This window comes from Platalea leucorodia, assembly GCF_965183815.1.
Source record: "Platalea leucorodia genome assembly, chromosome: 4".
NCBI classification, from domain to species: domain Eukaryota; kingdom Metazoa; phylum Chordata; class Aves; order Pelecaniformes; family Threskiornithidae; genus Platalea; species Platalea leucorodia.
Genome location: NC_138826.1, coordinates 60,858,581 through 60,885,027, shown reverse-complemented (window position 1 = coordinate 60,885,027; position 26,447 = coordinate 60,858,581). Strand labels below are relative to the sequence as shown.

At 44.1% G+C, this 26,447-nt stretch overlaps 1 protein-coding gene across 1 annotated transcript in view; it reads left to right on the top strand.

Moving 5' to 3' along the window:
• Window positions 1-11,057: 11,057 nt before the first annotated feature.
• IQSEC3 (IQ motif and Sec7 domain ArfGEF 3) overlaps window positions 11,058-26,447 on the top strand; it is a gene marked incomplete at both ends in the record, with an annotated part of 102,624 nt that continues 87,234 nt past the window's right edge. The window contains one exon of the mRNA XM_082308907.1: window positions 11,058-11,554. Coding sequence (XP_082165033.1) covers window positions 11,058-11,554 — 497 coding nt within the window. The remainder of the gene's footprint in view (window positions 11,555-26,447) is intronic.

Genomic DNA, 26,447 nt, shown 5'->3' with positions numbered 1-26,447 from the left:
GATTGCTAAAGACAAGCTGCATCCCGCTCTGCATGGTGAGGCAGCAGCGCAGGTCTACTCTGCCTGCACAGCCTTGGGGTACTCCTGCCTTTAAAGCGGGCGGCTGTGGATGTGCCCGTGTACGGTGCGGGGGACTTACAGACTTGCCCTTTCTGGCATGCAGGCTAAGCACAGAGGTGGCCAGGACAGGTCAGTCAAACAGCATTAGGAGCAAGCAGCTGACTTGTAAGGAAAAGAGTCAAAGGACTGGGGGACCTTCACAAAACAACTGCCGCGTGTGGGAAAGGATATCTGAAAGGATCCAAATATATAAACATAAAGGAAGAGGAGAATTTTTTTGGGGTACCTCAAAATGAGTAAGTAGGAGTTATCAGAAGGCAAATGGAAATATAAACCAGCTACAAGAATATTCCTTAAAATTCAGATTGGCCTGGGAGTGATGGCATTAGCTCCAGTGGGGAGTAGGGGCAGCACCTACTTCTTATTGTGCTGGCTGGTATGTACAGTTGAGAGCTCCCGATTTTATTTTAGGCTTTATTCCCTATAGTCATGCAAACTGTGGCACAATACTCCACCTTGTCTCTATCACTGCAAAGTACTTCCTATTCACCACTACTCCAGAACCACTAGAAAAGCACCACGTCACGCAGGGTGAAATCTTGGCTGCCGCTGAAGTCAATGGGAGTTTTACTCTCTGACTTTGAAAGCATGTAGTGAACCTTGCCGTTAGCTCTACATAGCTCGACTGTTACCCCTAAGAGAGGGTTTTAATTTTTCAGGAGCCCAGTGAACCAACCGTCTGCTGGCTACAGCGTAGCTGTTTAAGCAGGACAAGTTCCAATCAGGGCTACCTACCAGTTCAGCTGAAGCAGCAGTGACACCACTGGAAGTGCCAGCAAGGATGAAGAGGGTTCATTAGCATGGTGGGTGGTAAAAATGCCAGCAGTAGCCAGAACATCATCTCCACTTGGGCTCCCGTCACAGTAACTCCCTGGGTTTATCTGAACCAGCACTAGCAGTGATGAGGTAGTTTTTGCTCCTGCTCCTCTGTGGAGACCCGGCCAGGACAGGCAGACTGTCACATTGTGAATTCCTCCTTTCCTTCTTTGAATATATCCGTGTGGAGGCAGCAGGAGCTTGGCCTTGAGTATGCACCATTACCTTCATAGAAGGCAAGGAAATACAACAAATTAATGCCAAAACCAATGTTGTTTCATTGTTTCAGTCACATTCAGTATTTTATAGGCCTGTTTTGTTCAGTTTGGTATACTACTGTTTATGTCCTGAAATCTATGCTGTGAAGCATACAGAATGTATGTTATAGAAGAATTCCCACTGCTGCTACAACCTCAACCTCCCCATTTCCAGAAGCTCAGGACTGCACATCCATCACCTGCATGATGCACTAGTGCCAGGTTTGCATTAAGAAACAACTTTTTATTTAGCTCCTCCTGAAAATTAACTTTGGTTCGCTTTTTAAACTGACTGGCTTCATTCTGCAACCACCAGAGTCAAAGAATAAATACTCTGTCACATTTTTTCATGACATCAAAACTCATGCCATATCAACAAAATCTGAAAGACTGGCAAAGGGAGGTAAATGGTAACTGCAGGCTGATGCTCCGGCTAGACAGATTTTTGTGCTTGGCCTGAACCCACCGATTTCAAAATGAGGCCTTATGCACCTGCTTGCCTGGAGCAGCTTATAGGATTGGGGTCAGAACTGCAGCTACCAGGGGAAGCCTCTCCCTCAACCCTGCCTCCAGTTTTTTCTTATCATCATCACACTTATATCATCTTTAGTAGCACTAATGCAGCCTGATCTCTCTAAACTATGTCATACTAGTAGAAGGAAAAAAATGCTTGTTTGCTCTCTCCTTTGTATTCTCGTGTTTGTTTTGTTGTTTTTTTTTTTTTAATTTTTTAGGTATGATGACCTCTGTGAGAGTGCCAGATTTATTTTGGCAGATTTGGCTGCTAATCCATATCTACTAGGACTGAAAGACGTGATCTGAATTTGGGATGTCTCTTTATTAATAATCTGTTTGTTATCTTAATAAATATTTGTGCATTGTTTATCTGACACAGATGACATGTTTATTATTACAAATATGCTTATTGGTCATGATTCACATTGGTCTCCATTATTTTGGACTGTTTTCATTTATCTGTAGGCAGCTCATGCTGTTCTATATATTCTGTCACAGTTGGTTGTGTTTTGCCTTTTTGTGCTGATGCCTGTAAAAAACACAGCACATAAGAAATTAAAAACAATGAGAATGTTTCCAAAATCATCACTACCACATCCATCCAGCAGCAATTTAAATGTGTATGAAACAGAGTACAAACCTGAACAGATGGGAAGCTTTTAAACAAATCATAATTTAAGACATCAGCAAATAACTGGCTCCTTTAGGATGCAGACCTGAAACTAAGACAGAGTCAATGGAAAGACTAGCATTGTCTTTTGGCCAAGCCCCAGGTACCGGCGTGCTCCTGCACGGTGACATCTTTGGAGAGAGGATTCTGTTTGCTCGTGTGGCCTTGATCCCTCGTTCAGGTATGCGATGCTGTCCTTGTTCCTCAGCAGCGCATGGAAAGAGTGTTAGGTAAGTAGAGCTGGAGCAAAGATCTGATGCTCCCTGCTACAAGACGATGTGAATGCTAAAAATTCAGACAGGTTCAAGGCTGAGACCAGCCAAACAGACAGAACAGAAAACTACTGAGTTTTTTTTTAATGCAAGGATATCACCTCTGACTCAGGCAGTCTGGTTGGAAGCATATTTTGGGAAAGTATCACTTTGTGTTGCTCCCACTGTAATTCTCTCTCCTAGGCATCTGATTTTTGTTATTTATAAGCTTTTAAAGTCTTACACAGTGGATTTCAACCTAACTTTCAAATTTTGAGGTTTCCTTTCAACCATACTCAGCATGTCTTTGTAACAAATATTCAGCCATTCTCTTCAGTTTACTGAGAAGCACTTCAGATACCTCCTGCCCTCACACCCTTCTGCCTCCTTCTGCACATTCACTTCTCTTCGACACCTTCCACATCAGTCTTGCCTGCAGGCCAAACGTCAGCCTTCCCCCTGCCTCAGTTCTGCCCAGCCCAATGGCTAACAGCCCATCTGTCCTCAGTCCCCTGCCCCCCGTCAGTTCTCAATGGGCTCCCTATGGATCGTGCTTCCCAGTTCACATCGGTCTTCTCTCCCCACCATCCAGCCACTATTACCGCTTCTGGCTCCTGAGTCCTCCCTCCAGCGACAAGACCCCTTATCCTTGGCCATTTCTCTCTCCACCTTCCCAAGGTGCGTGCTGCAGAGAGTGCTGCAGAGGGAAGGAGTAACTGAGCTGTCATCTCTGCATGGGATGGAAAGAAAGAGCAGTGCTGCTGTGAGCTTTTGAGATTTTTTTTTCTTTTTTCCCTTTAGAAAATGAGTGTAGTGTTGTTTGAGAAGATACTTCTGCTTCCTATCTGAAAAGGTCTGCTAGGCTGCTTTTACCTGGGAGACAGGCAAATATAGTAGCCAGCAAATCAGTGGGGAATTTCTCTCTGGCCAAGTTAAATATTGTAAGGTTTCAGCTGCCTCCCTCGTCACTAGGTGGGCTTCAACCATTGCCAAAATCCCATCAGTTGTGAAGATTCACAAGACAGAATGGCTTGCACCCAGACCTTAACCTTATGTTAAGCTAATGCATGCAACACAAAAACTAGACCTGTGATCTGCCACCATTTGACCTATCTCCTGCTCTTTACATCTGGGCCTCCCCAAAAGAGCGGTCTTTTGTGTCCTTTGCAAGAGGCTGTGCAGGCAGAGGTCTGACCGCATGGAGTCAGTTGCAGGAATGTGGATGGTGGTAGCTGTCTGAAGCAATTCTGCCGTGTTCCTCAAAGAAGAGTCTGGAGCAAGTTCTGTTGGTTTTGAGTCACAGGATCCTCTTGGTCTCTTCATTTGCTCCTTGAAATGCTTTCAGACACCAAAATAGAACACAGAAATATTCATCACAAGTCGGCACGTCTGAGCACAAGGGATCCTGTCTGTAAGCAGATTTGAAGGCAAAGGTTAACCTGAGCAGAAGCCTGACCCCATAAATAATGAGCAACAAGAGACAGGAACACATCTGAGCAGCGACCTCTTCAGCAAATATTTGGCCTGCCTCTAGTTGGACCACACTGCGTATCAGCCAGTCTGACGGATTACCTCAAAAGCCAAAAAAGAAAAAAAAATCCAAGTTTTAAAAAAACTGCATCATTTAAAAAGTTCAGTCCGTTTAGCTTGCTAAAAATAATATCATCAGGTGATCTGATCAGTCACCTTCAAGGAACGAAAAGCTTTAGGACTAAAGAGCTCTTTACGCTAGTGGAGAATGGCATAAATACTCAGAGCTGAAAAGTGAAAAGGATAAATTCAAATGAGAAAAATATTCCAACTTGTCAACAATGACGGAGATTAACTATAGTGACAAAATATCAAGGAATGAGACAAATGCTCTACTTTTTGCTATCTTCACAGGGGTACCAGAGGTATTTCTTGAGAGATGATGTTTTGAACTCATGTTCCAGGTTCAGTAGCTGCATGAGATTATATGGTATGTAGCACGTCAGGCCAGATGCGTTATTGATTTGTCCTGGCCTTATTTTCCCTGAGAAGTCAGCATCTGCTTACCCCTGTTATACAACAGGCGCACGGACCAAACAAGCCACAGGTTCAAGGTGAAACAGGACGCCACGGAAGGTCTGTCATCAGCAAGTGCTCCCTCTGCTTCAGGTGAGGATTGAGTAAATGCAAGAGGAGTCCTCTGGCATCTTCGTCCTTAGTCCGGCACCAAAAAGCCAGGTGGCATGGTCTGCAGTCTTACCTTCTTTAAACGGAAATAGGCAGCAAGGTGAACTCTCCCTCTCGTGTTGGGGCTGTTGAATTGTTAATTCGTACTGATACCACAAAATCAGAAGCAAAGGGAAAATATCTTGTTCTATAAATCAAACATAAAGAGCTGAGATGTGGTAAGGACAAATACTTCAGTTTCTTTCTTTTTTTTTTTTTTTTACCTCTTCTCTTTTTACCTTCTTGTGTGTGTGGAACACAGCTAAGCTGACATGTAAATATTTTAAACAGCTGCTCATCAGAAAAATGGTATATTGTAGCCTTAGCTAAAATGTATACTCTTCATGTGTGTTCTTTGTTTTCTTGACAGTATTTGATCTCTGCCACTGCAGAAAAAGCTTCTAGGTGGAGTATGGGTTTAGACTTAACTTCATACCATTTCTTCTTTTTTTTTTTTATCTTTTTTTTTTTTTCTCTTTTTTTTTTCTTTTCCTGTGTATCTTACACAGGAAATCAAACAAACATGTTTGGTCACACAAACTTGTCCCACCTGAAAATCCCCATGTACTTCAGTGGAACTAGTCAGATAAGATTCGGAGAATCAAGCTCATATTCCATTTTTTCATTTTACCGCAGTATTTACAAAAGACTGAACAACTGTCAGTTCAAACAAAAACCTGACTGACTCTGAAGAAAATGTCTCTGTGTAGCTTTTGCTCTCTAGAATTAATCAATTAAGTGGTCAAAGCTTAATTTCATGAAAAAGACAGGAGATAATGCAACATTTAGCAACATCAAAAGGGAAAGTGCATTCTAAAGAGGGACCTTGATTCCTTTTAATTTGCAGTAAATAATGCAAGGCTGCAATAGCACAGTTCAAATACAGTCAAGATTTAAAAATGTGTCAAAACTGCACATCTCAGCTAAGGCGACAATACAGATTTGTACCTTTTTCCTGATGAGCAGCTGTTTTAAAATATTTATATGTCAGCTTAGCTGTACGCCACTGAAGAGGAAAAAACCCAACAACATTGAAAGAATCTGAAGTATTTGTCCTTACCACATCTCAGCTCTTTATGTTTGATTTATAGAACAAGATATTTTCCCTTTGCTTCTGATTTTGTGGTATCAGTATGAATTAACAATTCAACAGCCCCAACACGAGAGAGAGAGAGAGTTCACCGTGTCGCAGATTTCAGTTTAAAGAGCGTAGGTAGGACTGCAGACCATGCCACCTGGCTTTTAGGTGCCGGACTGAGGTAGAAGATGCCAGAGGACTCCTCCCGCCTTTACTCAGTCCTCATCTGAAGCAGAGGGAGCACTGCTGTTGACTCCAGCGCTTTCTAATTACAGACCCTCAGTGGCATCCTGTGTGATCGTGGGCAACGCACTTTAGTTGGTCGTAGCTTCATTTTATCCATCTGTTTAACAGGTGTAAGTAGACAGTGACTTGGCTTAGACTCAAGATGGTGAAACATCTCTCATTGATCTGAATAGTTTTGGATGAGGCCTCAAGTGAAAAGAAGCCTGAGTGAAAGAAGCATTCAGGAGATGCAGATTTTTTTCCCCATCCATGAATTATGCATGAGTACATTGTGATTGTCTTGATTCTATCCTCTATTTTGAAATTATTCATCTAATTCCTGCAGAATTTTTTTGGTCTGTAGGCTGTTTGCAAGCAGTTCTGAGCATCTCTACTCAAGCAGCTGCCTACTTCCAGGTGGGGCTGAAAATGCCCCGTCTTCCCCCAGAAATCAGAATGGAAGGTGGCAACACAAGACGGTGATTCTTGCATCTCCTCCCTCCCATCTTTTACTCTAATTCTGTCTTTTTTATATGATTTGTGTTATGCTTTCTTGTATACTTCCTTGTATACTTCTTAAGAACTGGATGAGAATGGATCCGGTGGGAAACACTGGCTGTGGGGATTTCACTTGAGATTCTGCCACGGTTTTGAGAAAGACAGGAAGAAGGGGAGAAAACGTTAGGTTAATTAAGGTGGGTTGGCCAACGTTAAATCTGCCTTTCCTTGAGTACTAAGGACTTGACCTTGAACACCAATAATCTTTGTTTGCATTCAGGTGCGCTTGTATATAATTCTCTTTCTCCTAAAAGAAAGACAATAGAAGTATACATCTTACAGAAGTATAAAAACCCTTACCATAAGCTCATAAGCTTATGATAATAAGACCATAAAATCATAGCTGGGAACCTAAGCTATATGCCCTGCATCTCAAACTGGTAGCACTTTAGATACCGAATTACCTGGAGCAAGTTGTTACCGTGCAAGGCCTGGGCATGGAAGGTGGAGGAGAATGGGGTCAAACGTAAGAAATAGGGAGAAGGCTGCCCGGATTTCCCGTGAGAAGCCCCTGTCCAGGAGGAGGAGATGGAGTGTAACTGAGAGGAGGAAAATGCCTTGAACAGAATTTCAAATGCAAAAACATGGGAAGTCTCTACCTGTCAAAAGGCTGGAGTGATTTGTTCGCATCAAGTTTCAGTGAGCTGTTGCAAATTAAAGTGGGATTAGGACCTCTCAGAAAATGTTGTAAGAACACTCTGCAGTGAAAATTTTTCTGCAGATGAAACACCTGAAGATGTTACTATCTTCCCTATCGTGTATGCTTATTAGTATACCCTTCTTTATGGATTCACTCTCCTCTGACTGAATTAAATAGCTAAATAAATATAAAATTAAATCACATAGTATTAGACATTTCCATTAAATCCTGGGGCTTGACTCATTTGCATTTTGTTTTGTTTTTATAATGCATGCTTATTTTAATTACTACTGCTGCACTTTATTTGTAATTGTCTGTGCAATGCCCAAGCACCTTGCTAAGTGGATAAGGGAAGCACTTTATTCCATAATAGCATAATTAATCTATTATTATTCATTATTATTTTTTCTGGAATGGACTGAAAAGAATCAGGACTTTGAAAAATACAATGCCAACAAATTATATATGGCAAAAATAATTTTAACAGAATTCATACTTTCCTCATCTTCACCATTGTTTCCCTCTAGATATCATCTCTCCTGAACAGAGAAGCAGCAGCATTTAATGGCCTGAAGATTGGGCTAAATGCCAACGATCCGTCCCACCGGCTTCCTGCATGGCCTTGGACAAGTCATTTAACCACTCTGTGTCCCTGTTTCCCTATTTCCGATGGCTACAATCCTAACATTCACCTTCTATGGAACAGTGACGCTTACTTCACTCATGTGCAGAGCTTTGCAAACGACGTATGCTAGGTATTGCAGCAGCATAATCAAAGGGACACAATGATGGCTGGATAAAAGAGGAGGCGTTTCCTAGCTATGCAGGATTCTTGCTTACTGAGTGAAAGAAGACATTCAGTTTCTTCTGATATCCTTTCAGAGTCCTCCTGAATGAATGCGCTGTCTTCAGTGAATTTTCTTATTACGGAGGATTATGCAACTCTATTACCTCTTGAAGATTTGTAAGGAGATCCCTGCATAGTTTTTCATGTTAGGCACAAAAGCATTCTGCTGCATTTTCCTTTGGCACATGCTCTCTGTAGAAACCTGGAAGGTCAGGGCTGGTCTTACCATTTTTGTCCACCAGTCACCACACCTGCACAGAGAACGGGTTTCTTTCTTATTCTCCTAGCCTGCGTGTTTTTACCTTACCAATCCATGGCTGTAGGTCTCTGTTTAATTTATGACAAAGATTTATTAGTAGAAACTAGGCCAATGAGGCTGGTCAACCAAATTAAAGGCACAGAAAAAGTGAACAAATGTATCGGATCCACTCCATGCAGTAAAAGTCACATCTTCTGATAGGTATTCAAGCACCTGACATAAGAATTCCAAGCTGGTTTGCCCCATCCCCAATCATCCAAACCAGGATGATTTTTTCTTTTTAGTTAGTATTCCCTTAAGAATACATGCCACGACCTGGCTGACTATACCTGGAGAGGCCAGTACGATGTCTATGACCCTGATTTCTTCATCACTTTTATCCAGCTGAGCTGCAAAGAAACATGATGCCCACTGCAAAGACAGAACTCTGCACAGGGCTTGTGCTCTTTAACTTAAGAGTTAAAGCAGCCTCCTCTATTCTGCAAGATAAACAATTTCTGCCTGAAGTCTCTCCTAACAAGGACAAGGTAGCTCTGTGTGTGTGTATGTACATACATATGTACGTCCACACGTGAGCATACCCATAGCCATCCCTGGTTGTTTCACAGAATGTATTAATGCCCAAAGCCCATTATTTCCATTGGTGCCCCTGGACTCTGTTCCTGTGAGGCAAGACTGAAATGACGCTGCTCAGTGGTGTCTCTGAAAGGAGACAGCACACCAGCACAATTTCCCGAACGATCGCTTCCACTCCTCCCCAAATATAGCTTGGGTGTTTTCACCTCCCCTGTCTTTCTGCGTGAGCCTTTTTTCACATTCCCCTACAACCATCTCTCCCCTTGCTAAATAATGCCAGTTCCTGCTCAGTCAATCTACCATCACAAGACATTAATGACACCCTAGGCAATGAGACAGAGGGAGATCTCCCCTAAAACTTTCCAATAAAATCGTTAAATGTGTGGGATTTGAATGCTCTTACTCCTTAGAGTTCACTCTGGGGTCTTCCCTCAACACACAGGGGGACATATGGCAGTGTTTCACGATCCCCAAGCCATCTCTAAGTGCTTGCAAGAGAACTGTGAATAGCAGTTCTTTTTTAGGAGGAGTCTGTGAACAGCTTCTAATCCTGGTGATCCTGTTTGCATCAGTTTACATTCCCAGGGCTATCTGTGAACTGGAAATACACTTTTTCAGCTCATCTGAAACAGAGATTACATTGCTCGGTTCCTCACTTCAGGAAATCCTTGCTACGGTGCAGTTTTTGCTGATCTGAAAAAGGAAAACAAGAGTAGCTCTACACTCAAAATCACCTACTTAAAAACAGTTGTGTTTTGTTCTGTGGTCTTGCACCTTTTGTACCCTCAGTTGAATCTGCTGACACGCTTGCCTAAAACCAGGTCTGACTGCTCGTTACGCCTCCTGGATCTTCAGCGCCCACAGTGACTGGAAAGGATGCCACTTTTCTGCCCTTTACAGAAATCATCAAAATTGTTCACGGATCTACACAGGAGTTCCTAAAAGTAAGTTCATTACCCTTAGCCAGTTACTCATTGATGAATATAACAGACAGCACACGGGTGGTTTCTCAGACCCAAGGTTGTTAAGGTTGCAATCTCCGAAAGCTGTGGATGAGGCAGGGCAAGGGAAGGCGTTTCTTGAGAAACGAACAAAACCTCCATGGAGCGTAACAGCAAAGGCCCTGCCGCTCACTTCTCGGGCACTGCCTCCCCAGCCCCCAGCAAAACTCCACAGTTAACTCCCAGTTTTCTTCCCCAGAACCTGCAGGGCACCGAAGACTGGAAGGAGCGACACACTTGCAGGGAAGCAGCAGGTTCCTCTAACATCCATTTTCCTCGGTAACCCCTGCCCGGGGGTTCAGAGGCAGCCCTGCCCTCCGCATGCTGGCAAGGCAGAGCGAAAGCGGCACCCCTATCAACAGGCGGCCAAGGCCAGCCACGAGTATTCAAGTCCCTTTGCAAATAAAAAAAGAAACCACTAAGTCACCCTGGGGAAAGCCGAGAACAGCAACACCTGCAAGTGCCGTTGGGGGCGGAGAGGAGAGCGGGTACCGGAGAGGAGAGCGGGTACCGGAGGGGCCGCCAAGGGCTCCGCAGAGGCGCACGGCCGGGCCCCGCCGCCGCGGCCCGCTCCCGCCGCGGGCTCCCCTCAGCGCCGGCCGCTCCGCAGCGGAGGGCGGCGGCGCGACCCGGACGCGGCCCCGCCGCGGCCGTGGGGGCGGGCGGCGGGGCCCCTCCGCGCCAGCTCGCCCCGGGAGGGACGGGACCGGCCCGGCCGCCGCCGCCGCCGCGGGAGGGGACCTCCGCCCTCCGCCCGCGCCCCCTCCCGCGCCTGCGCGGCCCGGCCGGGGGGCGGGGCCCGCCGCAGAGACCCCGCCCCTCCCCCCTTCCCCCGGCCTCGCCGTGCGTGGCGCGCGGGGGCAGGGGCCGGCGCGAGAGCGCGCGCGGGCGCGCGAGCGGCCGTTGGTCGCGCGGGGGCCTGCGCGCGCGCGGGGCGGTGAGGCGCCTCCTCCCCTCCTCTCCCCTCCCCTCCTCTCCCCGCAGCCCGCGCCGCTCTCGGCGGAGCGGCGGCGGCCGGGCAGGGGGGCCCGGGCCGGCGGCCGGGGCATGGAGAGCCTGCTGGAGAACCCGGTGCGCGCCGTCCTCTACCTGAAGGAGCTCACCGCCATCGTGCAGAACCAGCAGAGCCTCATCCACACCCAGCGCCAGCGCATCGACGAGCTGGAGCGGCGGCTGGACGAGCTGAGCACCGAGAACCGCAACCTCCGCGGGCAGCAGCCGCCGGCCGCCGCCGAGCCGCCGCCGGCCCCCGCGCCGCCCCAGGGCCCCCCGCCCGAGCAGCCCCCGCCGCCGCCGGGCCAGCCCGACCCGCTCCAGCACCACCAACAGCTCCCGGCGCCGCAGCCGCCGCCGCCGGCGGCGGGCAAGCAGGCACCGGCGGGCCCCGGCGGCGGCGGCCGGGCTGCCGGCCACCAGCACCCCCCTCTCCAGCCCCACCAGCACCCGGCGGAGAAGGACGGCAGGGAGAAGGGCTGCTGCGCCGCGCTGCTCCAGCACAAGACCCCCCAGGCCATCGGCAAAGGCGTCCTGAGCCGGAGACCGGAGTAAGTGAGAAGGGGGAAGGGGGGCGGGCAGGGGCGGCGGGGGCGAGCAGGAGCGTAACGGGCTCCCTCCGGGCCCGGATCCAAGAGGGAACCGGGTTATACCCCCTGCAGCCTTGCACGGAGGGAGGCAGCGTGTGGGTGGGTGGGGAATCCCTCCCTCGGTGCGTGCTCGGGGAGAGCAGGCAGAGTGCGAAGAGGAGCCAGGATGCTGCTTCCAAGCGGCGCTTGCCTCCTAGTTCACCGCTTTTATTTTCACGTACAAGTGCCTCTGGCCCGTTCGAACCCTCTCGGGCGGCTCACCCGCCGTGCTCGCACGCAGCATCGTGCCCTCATTGTCTGTCGTAAATAAATAAGTCTGTGAGCAACGACGAGTGCGGTTTAGCCCAGGCAGGGAGAAGCTTTGCAAAGGACAGCAGCATTGTGGCCGCTTCTCTTTGCCTTAAGTCGCTGCTCTCTGTCAAAAAAACCCGTCATCCCTGGAATGAGCTGGGATTTTCCTGCCCTCACTGATGTAAGGGGTCTAGGGTATGCATTGTATTGCACGTGATGTATGTATGTTCGTAGAGATACAGATGCCGTACATATGTTTGACATTTAGGATGCTTATTGCACTTGTGTGTGGGTTGTCTTTTTTTTTTTTTTTTTTTTTTTTTTTTTTTTGGTGAGTGGTGCCTGACACTGATCCAGCTCTTCAAAAGGACAAAGTATTTTTCGCTGGTCTTTCCTCTTCAGTGAAGAAAGCATGACTACTAGTACTGAATACTGATAATGCTCTATGTGCATGCATGTATAGTAAACAAGGATGAGCATTCCAGCACTATAGGTGGTGGAAGAGGCTGCTATTGAAGAGTCACATTTTCTTGGATTACATATCCAGTATATGCCATCAGTTCACCAGCTGGTAATTACAACTGTACTCAGCATTGTATTGTCCTTTGTTTAGGCACTTTGAAAGCAGGGGAATGTTTTCTGGTTGAAAGCCAGAGTTAGTGAAGTTAGGAAGAGAAGGAGGATAGTTTCTGGTGTGGCTTCTTTTACGTAAGAAATAAGCTAATATAAGTAGTAAAACTAGATTGGAATTTCTTTCCTAGAACGAACTCTATTGTTTTGGTTATAGTAATGTCAAAACAAATGAAGTATGCAGCACACCGTATAGCCCAAAACGTCTTCCGTGTCTCTTTTGACACTTTAAAGGGCCCCTTCCCTCTCATGTCTGTTTGGAATACACAAGCATAGCTACAACATGGAGCTGGATTTTCAGCTGGTGTAAGTAGAGTTACACCACTTCGTAACAGGGAAGCATCTAGCATGTGATTCTATGAAAATCAGTGGAGAAATTACTATTGAAAGAAATAGTATTAAAAGAATATGTATGGTCAAGGCACGCTTGAATCCCAAAAGACAGATCCATACTTCTAAAATACTGCACTGTAAGACTCAGGTTTGCAGTCACAACTTAAAGGAAGTGAGTGGGCTACTCAGAGTATTAATACAGGTAGTAAGCATTTGCAGGATCTGGCCCTTATTCATCATGCAATAGATGGAGTTTTAAAAAGATGTAGGGCCAGATCCTGAACTCATGCCGATTGGTGTAAATCCAGAATAGCACAGTTTAAGTCACCGAAGTCAAAGGAGTAAGAAACCCATATAAAAATGCATAATCAACCTCGTTGTTTTTTCAATAGTGAATCCCTGCAGTGAGGGCTCTGTTAGAAAAATCGTATCGGCAAGGGCTTTCCTTTCTTCTGAACAGAGTTTCTAACATACGTCATTACACAGACTAAAGAATCAATTTCTGTGCATAAGTATAAATACCTCCTTCTTATCTGAGCTTTTTTTGCAGTGGGGTTTGATTGGGGGAAGAATTGTAGATTTTTTTCTTCAAACCAAAATGCACAAAGAGAAGTGCATTAAGAACACAGCTGATTGCTGGCATATCATATGATAATCTTTATATTTCAGATATATAGATAGATGGATGGATGGATGGATGGATGGAGCCTTTTTGTGGAAAGTCAGGGCTGCTGCTGGGGATAACAGAGCAATCCCTGCAGCGTTCTTCACTCAGGAAGACTAAAATAGACTGCTTCTGTTTCCTTCTATAGCTTAGGCAAACCAAAATCTTTGTATAGCAAAGGAAATATGAGAGATGCAAAACAGTCTACATTTCTCACTCCTGCAGGTTCTTTTTTTTTTTTCCCCATTGATTGTATATATTGGGTTTCATCCTCTCTGATCTCTGACTGTTAGAAGGAAATCAAAGAGACTGCAAAATCTAACTTAGAGGCAACTTGGATGGGGGGGGGGGGATCTTTCACCACCTATTGACAGCATGCCTAATATCCCTTATGATCCAGCTGGCCAACCTGAGAGTTGTATTTTTGCTTTTGTGTGACAGCAGGGGACATATACTTTAATACCTACACAGACTAGGTATCTGCACTCCCTTCCTTCCTTCCCACATCTGAACATGTTTTTCCTTCTATTATAAACCTGAAATTCAATGTTATCTAAATTATTTTCTCTTGGCCAAGAGCATAGGAACTGACTGTTCACTACAGAAAATGGCCACTCTAAACAGAACAGAAATTATATTTTAGCATGTCAGGATGCGGTGGCTGAAAGCAAGGGTTAAAGCAGCACCCAGGCAGTGCCCGGCTGTCACTGCCCAGTAATGGAATTTCCTCTGCTTCTCACAAAACAGGAGGTTCTGGCAGCATGTTTAAGTGTACTTGTGCTGGCCCTTCTCACCTCAGACATAGCCCGGGGATTTTGCTCATTTTGAGTCAGGATTGAGGTTTTTTTGCAGCCCAGCTCACCTCAAACTCCGGATAGAAGTGAAGACCTGAGCTTTTGGACACGTGTGACTATTCTTGTCAACTGGGGCAGTCTTCTGTAAGGGGCTACGAAGAAAAAACAACTGAAGCATCTCTATTATTTTAAAGAAAAGTTGAATCTTATTTTTGTTGTTTGCTTTTTTTTAGAATGATAAACTGTCTTTTTCTAAAGCTCTTTTTTTTTTAAAAAAGCCTACATTTTAAAAGGGAACAAGCCCAAGCTCATCTCTAGAAAGGGAAGAATTCCCGAGTTATGCAAAGGCCCACTAATTGTTGCTGCATGCTGTTGTGTGAGAAAGGTAGAAGTGAGCTTACCTGTGAAAGGAGAGGCAAGGAGAAAGAATTTTGCAGAGATTCTCAGCAAGAATTAGGCTGATTATTATTCCGCGGCATCTGTCTCTTTCTACCTTAGGAGTCTATTGCATAAGCACCTCACAGCTTTAAAAACAAAAAAATAAGGTCATTCGTCATGGAATGTTTTGCTTCAAAAATACAGGTTGCCAAATTAGCATAGCTTAGATCACCCTTACTAGGCAGCCTCTTGTCTTAAGGGACCATCCCAAAGTATCGTCAAATCCTGTAAGTATAATTTTTCCTTCCCTTCTTTATCAGAATACTACCTTCTTTGCCAATCCCCAGTACCCTTCATTGAGTATCAGGGAAATGCCACAGGGTTGAATTTAGCAGATTAAGTCTAAATGGCCCAAATCCTGCTGTTTTTTATCAGTGAAACTCTCAGTAGGAGCTCTGCCTATGGAAGGGCTTCAGATTTTGAGCCTATGCATTAGCTGGAAAACTCACTTCAATAAATACAATTAGAATAATAGCTAATAATCTGTTATAGTTCCTTCCATCAAAAGACATGGGTGCAATTTACAAACATTTGGCATTAAAGTCTTACTTTAACCGTGTCACCAACAGTGAAAACAAGGCATAGAAACATTATTTGTGTAGCATGACATAAAGAATCTAAGTACTGCCTTTAAATTATTAGCCTCTATTTGCTCTATAAGATATCTCGTCATGCAAAACAAACTCTTAGAACTCTTGCAAGAAATTTTCTAGAATCACATTTTCCCAGAGGTCTTAAAGCTCATTTGGATTTGCATTAGGCTGAAAACTATTTTATTTTATTTCATTTTTTATTGGTTTAGGATAGTATTTTTTGTCTTAGTAAAGAGGCAAGTTTTAAAAGACAACGTTAGAGCTCTTAGTTGCTGTTGTGGTCTGAGGCTGTTTGCTATATTTTTGTTGAATTTTAAAAGCTCAATTATGTAACTTTAAAATGAAGATATCGCATATGCAGAGGTGCTGTTTTCCATAATTTTTCTTTTTAACTATGCATTAATGTTCTATTCTATGGATTATCTCCAGGGTAAAGGCATTAGACAAAATCCCACTGATTTCAATGGATACTAACAATAACTGTAAATATTATGGCTTACTATTAACATATTTTGCTATATTTGCGCATTGCACCAGCACAAAAAAAAAAAAAAAAGACCAGAACAACTCTGAATGGCTTGTGTACCCCAGATAGATACCCATTCTTTTCACTTTGGGCACACGAGGAATGCTACATTTGCCCTCTGCTTTCATTCTTTCAGACTTCCCCCAGCCTATTTCAGGGTTTAACTCCCTTGAGCTTTCACACACCAGAAATAGTTGCATTGGTGCTGCCCTGGGTTCTGCAAATCCCTGCTAGAAATGTACCGTTTCAGCATCAAAAGTTATTTGGAGTAGAGTGCTGTAAGCTGGTTTCAAATGACAGAGATCTGCATTGGCATAGCTACAGAGATGCTAAAGCCCTGCTTAGATGATTTTGAAATAAAGAGCATAATGAGAGGAAAAAAGAAAGTAGACTGTCTGTGACTACATCCCATTTAAAGATATATCCATACTGGTTCCATTCACATTGTAATCAGCCTAAGATGTACTTTATGACATGAACACGCCTGTGTCGTATCTACATCAGGGCCTGTAAAATCCCAGGCAGAGGAATATAGAATTAATGATTCACAACAACATTTAACAAATAACAGATTAAGTGAGAGAAAGAAAAGGTCTCAGCCTAGGAAGGGTTCAGGATGCAGTTCTAGGTATAAAATTGCTGAGTAAAGACAGCATGAAGAATTCCACCCACAGGGATAGCACCTCAATATGATGCTGTATAAAGTCCCGGCCAGAGCAACACAGTGTCAAGGCTGAAAATACTGTTGTGGGAAATCTCCCTGGCAGGATGGGAGCATCAGGAAGTAATAACAAGGAAGGAATCCGTGTGAAATACCGCCTAGCGGTGCTTTGGACAGATACTCCCTGTGTATCTGTGTCCCAAGTCCAGTTACAGCACCAGCTGGAGTAACAAAGACTCATACTAATATTTTAACAAGAGAAGCCAAGGGCTGAAAGCAACAGCAAAAAAGGTGATTTTTTTAATGCTTAAATGAGGAAGGATACAAATGCATTATTTTGTTTTTCTGATAAGACGGTGATACTTTTATGTCACTCAGCTATGTGTTCTGTTGCAGCCAGGCTGCTCTTCTCTGGTGGCAAGGGTACCTTTCTTCCATACGCTTTGTATTGGCCCATTTGGTGTCGCTTCCCAGGCAGATCCAAGGTAAGGCTCTATGAGAGGACTTTAGGAGCTCACATAGCAACAGTCTTAGCATTCAAAAGAATTCACGCGTGGCTGTTTGGAAGAGGTATAAATGGAAAAATGTCCCAAATGAGTAGGTGTTTCAACGCCCTTGAGAATTCCTGCCAGGGACTCAGTGCCAGGTGACTTTTGCGCTGGCTGTGCCATTCTTTGCAGCACGTACAGTGTAGAAGGACACCCATTGTTCTGAGATTGCAACAAGCGACTGATATTTCCATGTCCTTCATAAAATGATGCGCACACAGAAATATACAATTTAGGCATGGTTCATACAGTTTATGCATGCAGCAAATGGCTACTTATATGAGGCATAGACTGTACGCATTCCCACCTACACCATACTTGAAATTATTTGCACTTTTAGTCAGAGTAAGCTGGAGAAATCTAGCCTTGGGATGCTCTTCTAGTCCTTAGATGGTGCCAGACCAGAGCCTGTCAGCTAGAAGTCGTCTTCTATTAATTATGGCTTCTACTTACTCATTCAAAAAAAGTGTTCATTTGATAAAATGAAGTACACTTCTGCAAGCAAAAATACCTCTAGACAAACAGATGTATTAGATTATAGAAATTTCCCCGTTTATTTTTTTTCCTTCTACCTTGGAATCCAAGTAGAAACAGTAAAAAAAAGCTACTGTCTCTCTACCTTAATCTTTCAGTACATAGGGTCTATTCATCTTCTGCTTTCCTGTTATTTTCCATATAAATGCCTTGTTAGGTTGCTTGTTTTCTCCTTTCTTTCCTAGTTCAGCAGTGGTTTATTTCTCTTTTTCCATTCTCAGTTATGAAACCTTTTGTTGTTTCTCCCTTAGGAAAACATTATAGAAAGCCAGAAATATTCCTCTGTTTAACAGATGGAAAATATTTCATTTGTTATAAAATTACCTGTAGCCTGTGATCGTCATTTGGTCCACATTCCATGGAACCATATAAAAGCAAATGAGGAAAAAATAAGAGAGTCATTTATTAAAACAGAGCCTGAAATGTGACCATTTTCCCTTTCTTTTTCATATTTTTTTTTTTAAATACACACTTTTTCCCTCGAAGAGGTGTATCTTGAAACAAACTCGTGAAATTCTTGTATTCTTCTATTCTGGAGTTCGTCACTTTGTTTAGCTAAGCCCTACATGAGGAAATGAGAGTCTTGACTATTGGATTTGTTCTGCCCAATGGCTCTGTTCGAGATCCCTTAGTTAGAGCATTGGACTAACAGTCTTAAGATCAACGTTTAATTCCTCCTAAATGTATTTTTAACAGACTTGTGATGCTGGACAGTCCCTTTCATCTCTGTGTATTTCAAGATCTGTAGCAAAGCAGTTGGAGATTTATTGTTACAGATAAGAGTGGGCAGATAGATCAGGAACGATCCTTTTTATAAATTTCAGCATAGGAAGCAGCATAAAGCTCCTGTCATTACTTGCAATGTGTACTGCAAGGCAATATGTATATTTGCACATAGAAGAGAGAATGTATTGTCTACAGTAGGTGTCTTAAGAGCGAAGTTGAAACAGCACCTAGTTCCTGTGCTTTTTACATACAGAAAAGCAAATCGTCTGCTGGAGGAAATCAGTGTATCTTTACTGACGTCAATACAGCCGTGACAATTTACATCACCTGAGGATCTGTACCAGATTTTGTGTATCCGTCCTCACTCAAAAATACACATACATCCACTAGTGTAAATGAATGTTGACAATAGCAATGAATAGCAACTCATCACAAAAATAACAGTGAACAATGAGAAAACCATTAAGCAACATTCCGATTCTTCATATAATAGGTTTGTAATGTTTTCTTATGGTATTTTAGTATAAGGTGGTAGGAGTTTTGTTACTGCAAGGTTATAAAGATACATTTGCTCTGTTTGATAATATTTTTTCTTTTCTCTACCCTGTGCATGCACCCTCAATCTGCTTCTCACACAGGTATTATTTTTATTGCTTTTGCTAAGATTATGCTCATTGATCAGCTGTTATTTTCATGTGCTCTGAAGTTGCACTTTCTGAAGGGGATAGAAGGGAATCAATATTTTACATGATTAGTCACATCTAAGAGGGGACATTTTGGTGAAATTGAAGTGATTTTGAATAAGAAATTAAAAATGGCAAACCTTCCTGCCCTTTTCTAGCTGAAAACAAGGGGGTCTGTGAGCTGCAGAGCTAATGAAGTTTGGCTTCCAGATATATGTCACGGTTACTTTGTCTGATGCTTAACAAGATGTGAGTTCTGATCTAAGCGTCTCCCGGTGTTGAGGCTTTTATAACATCTCTCTCCAACATGGAGACTTCTGTGTGGAGTAATGGCTTCAGTTCACTTGGCAGCCTTTCCCTCAGTGGAGAGCCTACAAAGTTCTCTCTGTTACACCCCGACAGCTATTTTCATGGAACTTGTAAGAGGTTAGTATCTCTGAGATCACTGTTACTCACTCAAACTTGGTTGAAACTCACAGTGGGATCTGCAGTTACAAAGCGGGAACCGACACAGACGCACACACCCACACAGAGAAAGAGACACACATGCATAGAAGGAAAAAGGAAAAGATTATATAGTCACAGAAAACATATTTTGCTTAGGAACCCAGGCAATAATGACCAAGTCCTAGATAATTTTTTGATTTAACTCAGTAGTACATCAAAATGGCTGAACAGTCCACTCCAGATCTGTGACACTTTCTTGGAGCTGGTGTTCTCTGTGTGATAGCCTCTTAAAAGTCTTGGAATATTAAAGTTATAAAGAATTGGGAAATTACTGTAGGAATTCAGGGGGCGTCTAGGTGGAGGTTTACCATTGGCAAATGGAGGCTGTTCCTCCTCCTGGCTTTAAATATGAAGTTGGTGGATCATCTTAATCCACCTGCCAACATTTGCGTGGGCATGGGCTGCTGCTGAGACAGTTACTACTAAAGAGGTTAATTTATATTTGCTGAAACACACTAAAGCATCTATGTCATTCTCAAGAGTAGTATAAAATTGACACTGAAATTATTACAGAACTTAAGGAGGCTTGGGGTATTTTTCAGGTTTTGCTGTACTTTGGATGTTTGTTCAAATTCTGACCTTTCTATTAAAATTCAGGACCTTGCTGTCAATCTGTTTGTCTCTGTGACGTCACTTTCCAGGCATTCCTCCAAAGTGGTTCACACTATCCCGCTCCAGTGGGAGAGCTGCTCTGACGGTACCTCCTTTAGCCTCAGCGTCCAGCATCTTGGCGTTGCTGTGCCTGGGTGATCACTGCCTCCATGGCACATCCTCAGATCTGCCTCCCGGAGCAGTGTGGTTTTGGCCCTGAGGTTCTTGATGGACTTTATACGTGAGAGCATTTTCCAAAAGAGAGGGTACCTCTCCAGATTTATAGATATTATTACCTTTCTACTTCAGTTATGGAACCAAGATCAGACCTGTCTTTCCTTGCTTTTGGCCTTCTGTGAGGAATACTGTTTCTGCCTCTGTTGGGCTGTTCCAGGAAAAGTTTCAGCTCTGCAGTCAGTCCAGAATTCTCACAAATGTCCTTGTCTTTCATTTGCTGGTTTTTAATTTGCGAATCCATTCCCAGTAGGACACCAGTAAATTGCCTGTGTCTGCCTAGGCACTCACATGGCCCCCTTCACCATAGTAACTGAGTATCTGGATTTGTCCTGAGGGCCCATGCTGATCCATGCACGCTGGACCACTAACCTTCATCTGAACTAGCAAAGAATCTGAGGAATCTTCTCCTTTTTCTCTGAGCATTCCCTGTTTCTCATGCCAAAGACCTCTTTTCAAGCAGTTTTCTTCTATAATGTTTTGAGCCAATAAATCTACATCCAGTAAAAGTTCTGATGTAGATAGACTGCATGTAAATCAGTAATTTGCACTAGTTTACAATCTAGGTAAGTCTAAGAGCCAGATTCTGTTACCACTTAACTGTAAATCTGAGTGGCTGAACTCACTTAACTAAGTGGCTTCAAATTTGAAGAGACGTGAGATAACACTCATATATAACTTCTGATGTTACGGATCTTCTTGAACTGACTTCTGTCCCACCACTGGAGCTAGTTAGTTTGAGCTAGCTATTAGCTTATTAGATTCTGTGCATACGTGCCATGGCAATCATCTGGGATGGCACAGCCAACTGCTGTAATGTTTCCCCCAAGAATTCTTTATTACTCATTTGGGAAAATACTGATCTCCATGTTAGCTGCAGCAACATCCACTGCTGGTCCCTTGTTTCTGCCAAGAAAGGAGTGAGTTTCTCATCTTTGTCAAGCTGAATACATAAATATTGACTTCACTAGACATGCTCTGACTGGAACTATTATACCACCTTTATCACCTCATTTACCATAGCTCTTACACAGCCAAGCAGATAGGGAATACCAGATTGTATCTTTGATGAAAAGCATTGGCAAAGAGTTTCAGTCTCAGACATTTAAAGGTATTAAGCCTCCCAAAGGTGGAAGAAAGAATCTACTTGTTTTTAAGGGAGGGATCAGACTTCTGCCAAACTCCATTTGCTTTCAGCAAGTTATTTTACACATAGGCAGAAGAAAGGAAATACTGGTGACAGGGGAAGAGGGGAAGAAGAGGATGAGAGGCATCTACAGCGTGTCTCTACTCTCTGCTAAGGGCAACCTTTAGGCTGGTTTTAAGTCCTTATTAACCTACTCTTCAAATCCCAAGCCCGAAAGCATGGCTGGAGCGTTGCCTCAGGACTACATCCCAGCGGTGTGCACATCTGCATGCTCTCCAAAGCCTCTGCAGCAGTAATAAGATATAGGGTATACCGTACTTCTGGGTTCTGCAGAGGTTGTCTGTGCAGGGAGATACCAGCTGGTGGAAGAGTGGACAGCAGTGGGGAGAAGTTACAAGGGGAAGGGGCCCAGTGGAAGCTATAGAATGCAGGAGGGCCGGGAGCCCCATAACCTTATCCTGCAGAGGCTGTGAAGTTTTTGAATGCCTGGTTCATTTACATGTGCGACTGTAATGATGCTTCAGTGTAGCTGGAGAGAGGGAAGGAATGACAGGGTTTATGTTCTATTTTTATGAAGCTTCTTACTCAGGAGAAATTAATAATAAACAGCACACACTGAACATTATCCTTAACAGATACTGACTGGTTGAAGCTACCTCCCTAGTAGGCAAGTCCTGGGCTTAAGGAAGGAGCTCACTACTGTATGCCCAGAGTGCATGTGACTAGTTCTCATCACTGTGGGGTGGGAGGTTTATCAGATCTTATAAAGCAATGCAGTTTAACCTGGTCAGGCAGTGTCTGGGAGATCTCCAAGAAGTACCCAGAGTGCTAGGAAAGGACAGTGAAGTATGTCTGCGGATAGCATCCTTTTCAGGATGTCTCTGCCTGGCATTAGCACCTCTTTTTTCAGATGAGATGTTGGCGACCTTGGCCACCTGTGTCCCTTCACAGGATATATACACATAGAGAGCAAAGGTGTTATCCCTGTTCACGTGCTGGTGTAAATTTGTCATCGCATTCCTCTCACTGTTTTGCTTTATTGACAACAGGCCCCATTCTTCATTGTCTTCCTCTTGTGAAGTTACTTTCTTTTGTGTGACACGGGTGTCAGATGCCAGCAAATCCTCACCGAGCAATTCACATCCCACTACCTCAAGCAAAAATGATAATATGACTTATAAAACATAAGGAATCAGGGCCATTCTTCTGCTGCAGTTTTTTACAAGGCTTCATTGCAGGCTGCTATGGCCAACTCTCATATCTAACACCAGAAGCAGCTGCATTTCAGAGATCAGCACATATACACAGTAATGATATATTTTTTGAAGTGCTTTGGGAAGTAATGCACTTATTCACAGGTGAAATATTGTTAGTGTATGTCCCTGCAAATATCTAAAAGTGCAGCAAGTAGAAAGCATGTAAGCTTTTCCTCTAGTACACCTCTAACCATGGCAAGATCTTGCTGCAGGATGAGTGATGGAAATACCATGCAAAAATAAGTAATCATAATAATAATACTGTCTGTTCTGCATTACTCTTTATCAGTAGACCCTTCAGTGCTTACAAAGGTAGTCCTCATTTTACAGAAGGGGATGAAGACATGGAAAATGGTTTGCTGGAGTTCACCCAGCTAGTCAAAGCTGAGAGTAAAACCTGTGTCCCAGGGCTCTGATCTGTCAAGTAAGCTACAGTGCCTTGAAAGAAGGAGACAAACAGGACAAGAAGTGTTAAACGTTACGAGGTCACTTCTATGGCATAAATAACATTGCTCTAAATTCTGAAATCTGATTCACTCCCCAGACAGCTCGATATCAGGAAGAGTTTTGGCCAATTAAAGATCTATAACTTGGCCAAAAATCTTTAACAGCCATTCATGGTTGGTGTCAGTTATGTACACTAGAAAGAATGAGCAGTGGAGGCTGCAGATAAAATTGAATACTGAATTTGAAGATGAATTGAGACACGTGGTTTCAGGTTGGCAGGGCTGTGAACATGTATTGCATGCAAGTCCAGCAAGATTTACGAAAGCACCTAGTCCAGCAAGAAAATGTGTCGGAGTAAAAAAGTGGCGTAAATGTGTTGGAGTAAAAAAGTGCTAGAAACCACACGCGCGCTGGAGAGTGTTTTGTTTCTTGCAGCAATGAACCAGTTATGGGTTGCGCAGAATGCTGAGGGGAGGGGGTAGCAAGAGAAGGTAGGTTGAGAGTCTATAGTCTCTGCTGATTCAGTTTGGTTTCATGGGAGAAAGCTCAGCAAGCACATGGAAGACACCAAAAATATTCCTCTCGTGGGAGCAAAAGGAAAAGCCTCCCACAGAGGTAGGCATTGCATGTGAGCTAGGGAAGCGGAAAGTAATTATCACATCTGTGCATGTGAATAAGTTGACAGAGTACCTTCTCCAAAAACCACTGCCTAGCAAGACGCAGTTCCTCCTTCTCACAGCTATATTTTCTCTCCCCCTGTTCTCCTATTAAATGCAGAGCCATACTGGGGTCTGCTGCCTCCATCCCCTCCTGCCCTGACACAATCACAGCAGTACATGCAATCACCAAGTCGTGTAGACAGTCTCAAAGTCTTGCTCTGTCAGATTTTTCCTGCCTCACCCAAGGAGAACTCTTGCGTGACTGATACCTGTGGCTTAATGGATTCTGGGCGAGGTTTTCATTTCCAGTAATAAGAAGAGCATTTGTGTTCCACCATCCCTCTCGTTTGTGGTACAGGGCTTGATGGTAACAATGTTTCCTTAGCTCAGTCTGATTAGCTGTTACTTGGGGACATCACTTTGATAGGGATCCTCCCCCATCCTGCCTGTTTTTTCGTTCAGTATTGGGGCAGGCCCCAGCGTTTTACAGACCCGAAAGGTGCTCTTTGGCACACTCTGGTGCATGGGTGAGAGGGGGGCATGCTCTGGGAATTCTTATACAACTTGAATACATTTCCCACAGTCAAGGGGTGCGTTCAGTATAGACCTAGCCTGCATTTGGTAATGACAGAGATGGCAAGGGAGATCTGGAACAAGGGCAAGAATGCCTTCAGGATGTGCATGTGCCTTGGATGTTTCTGGAATTCCTTTCTCTTACCAGCAAGGAGCTATTTATGTTGGTTACTTTTTCCTCTCAACTTGTACTGTAGGAGTATACCGATTTCCTCAATTTGAAAGGACTCAGCACCTCAGAGGATCAGGACCTCATTCTCTCTCCTTTATCTTTCAGCTCTATTTTTTATTTCTCCATTCTGATTTTATTTGGTGCTGTTTTGCATTCCCTGAGGTAAACACTAACCAGAGGCACAATTAGTAACTGTTCCCTTGGGATCCAGTATGGCACTAGTTGGGGATATGTCACAAAAAATAGCTAAAATATGACTGATTTCATGACATTTCTCTATTATTACTCCTTTTATTAAAGTCATGAAGAAAAGTTAGGACCTGAGTGGCTCCTGATAGTAGAGCAGCATTTGCAAATATACCAGCAAAAATGAAACTGGCCTTCAGGAAAAGAGCTTGGACCCTCTCTCCAAACTTCACGGGCTCCTTCCAGACAGCACCTCCTTTTCATCCTTACTTAGCTCGCCCTTGTTCCTCTTTCTCACTGGCAGTTACAGTCTCTCTTTCCCCCAAAACCTCCATTCTACAGCTCTGCTGCAAGAGTAGTGTAGGTGGCAGCTACACCACAATGGCAGCATATGAATACAGCACTGCTGAGAACAAGGCTGTGATAAAGGTTTCTGTTGCTGGATTCCCAGGTAGCTGTTGGGAGGACGAGGAGCATGGCATGTCTGCACGTACTGAACAGTAAATGGGTAGGGTGACATGACGTGTGAATGATACACCTGTATCCCCACAAGAATATGTCTTCCTTTCCTTCTAGATATACATCTCTGTGTGTAGAAGTGAAGTCTGAAGGAATGAGGGGTTCAAAAGTATACAGACATATATATTCACTCACAACTGGCTGGGTGAACAGTCTCAGTGAGATGTGCTTTATGTCACATATATCCAGTTTTTACATCTGGTGACTTATATGGGTTTCAGGAACCCACTGGATTAGCAAAATCATCAATAAGGAAAGATGGAAGGGAAGGTTATTTTTTTTATCTCTCCTTCCAGTTGTGGGCAGTGACATTGGAAGAAACAGACCGGCCCATTCTATTAATACATGTTGTGGCTGGCATCGCTGCGACAATTTGGGGTTTTTTGGTAATGGGATGGTCTACATGGCACCAAGCTTGCTGGCATCAGATGGGATTCACCTTTCTCAAAGGGGCAAGAGGGTCTTTGCTTACAAGCTAACAAGGCTCATTGACAGAGCTTTAAACTAGACTTGAAGGGGGGGGGAGGATAATATCAGGCTTGCCCATGACAAGTTGTGGGATGACACACCAAGGTTAGAGGGACAGGGTGCTAGCGAGGGCCCTCAGCCTGTTGCTCTGAGATGTGCTGGCTACACTGTAGCACACTTGAAGTCTTACGGAGATCAGCCAGGGGCTCCTGAGGTAATGGGAGCCAACAGGGAAACACCGGTGAAATACCTCAAAGGAATTAAGGGATGTTCCTCTAAGAAGGTGACATGGCCGACAGCCCGGCTGAAGTGTCTCTACACCAATGCACGTAGTATGGGCAGCAAACAGGACGAGCTGGAAGTCACCGTGCTGCTAGAAAGCTACGACCTAGTTGCCGTTACTGAAACTTGGTGGGATGAATCCCATGACTGGAGTGCGGCTATTGATGGCTACAGGCTATTCAGAAGGGACAGGTGAGGAAGGAGGAGTGGAGGCATTGCCCTCTACATCAAGAAGTGGATAAAGTGTGAAGAGCTGTCTCTGAAGAATAGTCACGAGCAGGTTGAAAGCTTATGGGTAAGAATTAGAGACCGAGGCAACAAAGAGAACCTTGTGGTTGGTGTCTACTACATGCCACCTGATCAAGGGGAGCTATTGATGAAGCCTTCTTACT